The 5,192-nt window shown below is 36.2% G+C and overlaps 1 protein-coding gene across 1 annotated transcript; it reads right to left on the bottom strand.

Moving 5' to 3' along the window:
* Positions 1–430: 430 nt before the first annotated feature.
* On the bottom strand, positions 431–3,952 carry LOC114259003 (cysteine-rich receptor-like protein kinase 43). Its single transcript, XM_082880687.1, has 7 exons — positions 3,895–3,952; positions 3,654–3,778; positions 2,278–2,491; positions 1,675–1,972; positions 1,289–1,442; positions 666–909; positions 431–486 (listed from the first exon to the last, which is right to left on the bottom strand). Exons 1-7 carry the CDS (start codon positions 3,950–3,952, stop codon positions 431–433), a joined length of 1,149 nt encoding a protein of 382 aa, XP_082736813.1.
* Between the last annotated feature and the right edge of the window lie 1,240 nt (positions 3,953–5,192).

Here is a 5,192-nt window from a genome sequence, read left to right on the forward strand (position 1 = left end):
ATTTAGCTCCCTAAATGATAACTTCTGTTAGCCTCACTATTAACAGAAGGGCTAATGTGACACTTGACCAAAAGTACAGAGGGTTAAGTGTCACAATTTGATGTGTAGGAACTAAAGTGAGATTTTGTGTAAAGTGCAGGGGTGTAAAGTGTAATGTACCCCTTTTTTTTAAAAAAGACAAGTCTAATGAAATTATGTGACTACAACTAGCAAATCAATTTGAATTTTTATTAAATAGATGATCTTCACACATGGGCCTATAAAATGAATGACTCAGACTACACTGGAGTGAACGTCTCTCCCACGGGAGAGAAGCCAATCCCTTTTACTTTAATTGTTTTGGTATTAATAATAAATTATATAGGAATATTTTGATTTAGTATAGCACAATTTAGAAATATTTTGATTTAAGATTCAAGGTGAAAATTGCTCATGGAGCATGAATGAAGAGAAATGCACACCCTGGTGCCATGGGTTCCACAAACACTCTTGCAAAAAACCAGTTCAACTAAGAGATAAAAACTAGTAATTTCTTTTGATTTTGACAACTTGAAAGAAATTCTTAGAGGAAAATTGTCAAACCTAAAACGCCCTTGGAAGTTGCAGTGGCACTGAGTTTTAGCAGCTATGGTAAAACAAACAGAATAAACGAGAATTGAACTCACCTGAATTTTGAGCTGTAGACGATGATGATCCATCTCTCATTGGCTCTAATAGGGTGCTGCTGCTGCTATGGTTCTCTGACAGCATTAGGCTCACGCAACCCATGGTTGGTCGTAGTTGTGGATCATATTGGGTGCACATCACCGCAATTTGTAAACACAATCGTACTTGATCAGGGACAGCTGATGATGCCAATTTCGGGTCCACAAACTCCAACACATTACCTTTCTTGTAGAGTGCATCTGCCTGTGTCAATAGGTGAAGAATCATGTTATAACTCAACAATGAGCTACTTTTTTTCTTTTTCTTTTTTATCGGCAGAAGTAAGTAGTTTGTTGTTTGATTAGCACCTTAGGGGAATTGAACTCTCACCTTCTCCTTGCAAGCACTTAAGTCTTATCTCTTATTCTACTTTTAAGAGTATAGAACCCAAAATCTCTTCTTAGAAGAGACTTGGTGGCCAAAGGGCTAGTCACACATGCTAGAACCCGCTGGTCCAACAATGAGCTACGTACCCAAAACTAATTCAACAATGAGCTCAGAGACAACTCCCTTATATGATAATGGCTAAATGCAAATCCAACTCAGTTCAAACTAAAAATGTGGATCAGGTGCTTATTCTTACTTTATCTCGCAGAACTTGACCATTGGAAGAGCGAGCGTGGGATAGCCAATTCTTCTGATTGCTTATCAGCTCCAAAACCACAACCCCAAAGCTGTATGTGTCCGCCTTCACAGAGAGAGGCCCATACACATAGCACTCGGGAGCCAAATACCCACTGATTCCATGTACAAGCGTAAAAAACAAATCAAGTTTCAAAAAGTTGTATTTCTTGTAAAACTCAACTGAACACTGGTCAGATGGATTTGATTTTTTTTTTTTTTCTCTGATCAAAGAGTTGGATTCAGTGACAACACATAGCGAATATATATCCTAAATAGAATTGCTAATAATATATATATATAACCAGCTAGGAAAAATAAGAAAAATTATATGCTTAAACCACATACGGGGTACCAGCAACTTGGCTGATATTAACATCCATTTGATCTTGAGGGAAGAGGCTGGCGGTGCCAAAATCAGCAATTTTGGGGACCCAATTCTCGTCGATTAGGATATTGGCGGGTTTGATGTCAAAGTGGATAATCACACTGTGAGCCTCATCATGAAGGTAACGCAATCCCCGGGCAATGCCCAGGATTATGTCATATGTTCGCTTCCAATCAAGCTCATCTGCTCTACCAGTCTCTTCAGAATTTAGGCCCATCAAAAATAATACAAAAAGCTCAGGATTAGTTGCGAACTTAACTAATTGAATAAGGGAAAAGTTAGGGATCATGAAAAAAATTTCATGAAAATGATCATGAAAAAATTATGATCCTTGGATTACCTTAATTAGTGTGTGGTGCTTTATTCTAAGTGTAATCCAAGGATCACAAAGCTTTCATGATTATTTTCATGAAAGATTTTTCATGATACCTAGCATTGTTGATTGAATAAAATTTAGACAAAAAAAAACTTGTTAAAGTTATATGAAAGGTAATGTAGGAATTCGAATAGAGATTTCTCAATATCACTGCTACACTTATTTTTATTAAAGAAAGATGACTTACTGAAAAGAAGGTTGTCGAGGTTGCCATTAATGGAAAAATCAAATACGAGCATTATCTCTTCACCGTGTGAACAAAAACCCAGAAACTTCACAACATTTCGGTGGTTTGCACACTCCAGCAGCAGCTTCGCCTCGTTCATGAAATCCTTCTTTCCCTTCTCTGAGATCACCAAAGGTTTCTTCACCGCAATCTTTCTCCCATTCTTCAACACTCCCTACAAAATATTTTCTGTCATAACAACAGCTAATTCTATTTTTTCCCACCATTTACTCTCTTTATGCACATACTTAATGAATTAATTCTATGTACAATTTCAGAGATCTGATTTAATGATAATTTTGATGTTAAATTCTGTACAACTCCATAGGTGAACGAGTTTCAGAGGACTACTTTGACAAAGGCAATGATAAAAATGTCCAACATGAAACTCGTCAATGACACCTAGTAGAAATTTTTTTGACAATCCAATACTACTTTTACAAGGCGGAAGTGATTGAGACCCCCACGGTGGTCACCCCCACGACCCCCACTGGCTCCCCATTGGTCAAATTTTTGTTTTTTTTCACTAACCCTAACGTGTGTGGGGGGATGGTGGGGGTGGGGGGAGAGGGGATCCGGATCATTTTTCTTTACAAGGCCATTTTGACGGGTGAGCAAGTGTCAGAATGCTACTATCTATTTAAATTTTTATTAATAATCTTACTAAAAATATACATGTCTCATTTGGAAGAATTTGCCAAAAAAAAATCTATGTAGATGAATCATTGTTGTTTATATGTATAACAATTGTCAACCGCCTTGCTTGAGACTCTCTCTCCTAAAATTTTATAATATTTTATACAATTATATATATAACAACTATCATGACACGCTCCTACATTTTCAGTGGCTCCTTGGAATAATAAGTCATTTTTTTATAAATATTTTATTTTTAGTGATTTTTTAAAAACAAATTATGTCAACTTTTTTACTTTTTCAATCTGTTTTGTATAAATAAATTTTTAAAATAATATTTTTATAAAAAAAAATTTAAATACCAAAATAAATATTAAAAAATAAATCTAATATTTTTTTGCTTAATTTTATCTTTTTAAGACTTTTTTAATTTTCCAATTCAATTGGTCGAGTCGGAAACCTGCCCCATCGATCTTCTCAGCTTGAAAAAGCTGCCAAAGCATTTTATCCTTTGAAAATCAAAGTTACCATTGACAAAAAAAATGTATTCCAACGAAAGTGTACTGATATTTGATCAATATAATTTTTTGTAAGTATAAAATACTTGACAAATTCTATATATTGAACGGTTTAAATTATCAAAACATAGACTCAACAATACGCTTCTCTCCCATATGAATATGATGATATGATTGCCTTACCTTGTACACATTAGCAAAACCGCCTCTGCCAAGCCTGTTTTTCTCATGGAAACCTTCTGTTGCAGAATAAAGGGTTTCAAAAGTGAATTGCTTCGGGCCTCGTTGTGCCACGATCTCCTCTATATCTTCAATAACAGCACAGCCACCAAAAACAACAGTTCATGAGCGCAAGAAGATGAAAATAAATATAAACACATATTTGGTGAGTCAGATATAAATCGGATAAAAAAAAATCATTTACCTTTCTTAGATTTTCTACTATTGAATAGTTTTTTAAACATGTTTCTCGATTTGGGCATGACTTAGAAACGTTTGGAGAGGTACGAAAGAAAGAACGGTTTTAACGGCAAAGTTGAGCTGTAGAAAGAGATAGTAGCAGTTGGTCCAGAGAGAGAACTATATATTCAAAAAAACCACTGTCCAAAAAGTGCCTGCAAAATTGTTCCTACAAAATTGTCCCTTGCATCCAAGCCAATTGACAATGACATTAAACAAAACTAGCCAATTGACAATGACATTATTAAAATTGTCCTTATGCATCCAAGCCAATTGACAATGACATTATTAAAATTCTCCTTTGCATACAAGCCAATTGACAATGACATTACTATTACCCACAAAACTAGCTAATTGACAATGACATTATTCAGTAATTTTAGAATATCGATACGTGGTATTTCATAATACTGTAATCGGTGAAAAAAATGAATAGATGAGATATTGTGTTAGGTGATTAAAAAATATAAAAAGACAAATTAAATGACGATTGATTAAAAAATACAAACACGTGATACTCTCAAAACATTAAATAATTTCCCTGATCTTACATGTACCTTCCACTCAGCCAATTCGGGCTCGGGCCAGACCGGGCCCATGTCGGGCCTTGCGAGCTCCCGCAAAAAATTGGCGCTAGGCCAGAAAGCTAGGCCCATGGGTATTTGGGCTTTGGAAGGACCAGTGGCCCGGGCCCCTGGGCTCGAGCTTTGGGCAGGCTTAAACAATTTTTAAATTTTTTTTATTTTTTCCACCAAATTTTTATTATTTTTCATTAAAAATAACATTGGGCCTCGGGCCGGGCTTTTGGACGGGCCTTGAGCGGACCGATGGGCCGGGCCACGATCGGGCCAAAACGATGGCCTAGGCCCTGGCCCAAGGCCTCGGGTTGGACTTGGGTTCGGGTCTTAACGGACCGGGCCCACCTCGGGCCGCCCGCGGGCCACGGGCCAAAATTACACCTTTACACGAAACGAACAAATTTTTAATGGGGAAATCATAATTTTAAATATAAAAAAAATTCAAAATGAAAACATAATTTTATTTGCTTTGAATAATCAACACCCAATCAAGAACACGCTTAATCACCATCCAGTCAATTGACAATGATCTCTACGCAGCGGGAAATTAATCGACAGTGATCTTTGACTCTATGCTGGACAAGAGTAATGATAGAGATATTAATTTTTTATTAAATAAATGACCAAATATCTTACATAGATGTGGGGTTTATAAAAGTATAGAGTTCACACTCATGTAAGATAT

Source organism: Camellia sinensis, chromosome 7 (assembly GCF_055761805.1).
Source record: "Camellia sinensis isolate YWXY chromosome 7, ASM5576180v1, whole genome shotgun sequence".
In the NCBI taxonomy this organism is placed as follows: Eukaryota; Viridiplantae; Streptophyta; class Magnoliopsida; order Ericales; family Theaceae; genus Camellia; species Camellia sinensis.

Bases quoted from the DNA above. Each gene is read 5' to 3' on its own strand.
- LOC114259003 (XM_082880687.1), bottom strand. From the start codon at position 3,952: ATGCCCAAATCGAGAAACATGTTTAAAAAACTATTCAATAGTAGAAAA. The intron at 1,973-2,277 runs GTAAGTCATCTT...TTATTCAATTAG, and splicing joins CCTCGACAACCTTCTTTTCA to TTAAGTTCGCAACTAATCCT. The intron at 910-1,288 runs GTAAGAATAAGC...CTATTGACACAG, and splicing joins GTCAAGTTCTGCGAGATAAA to GCAGATGCACTCTACAAGAA.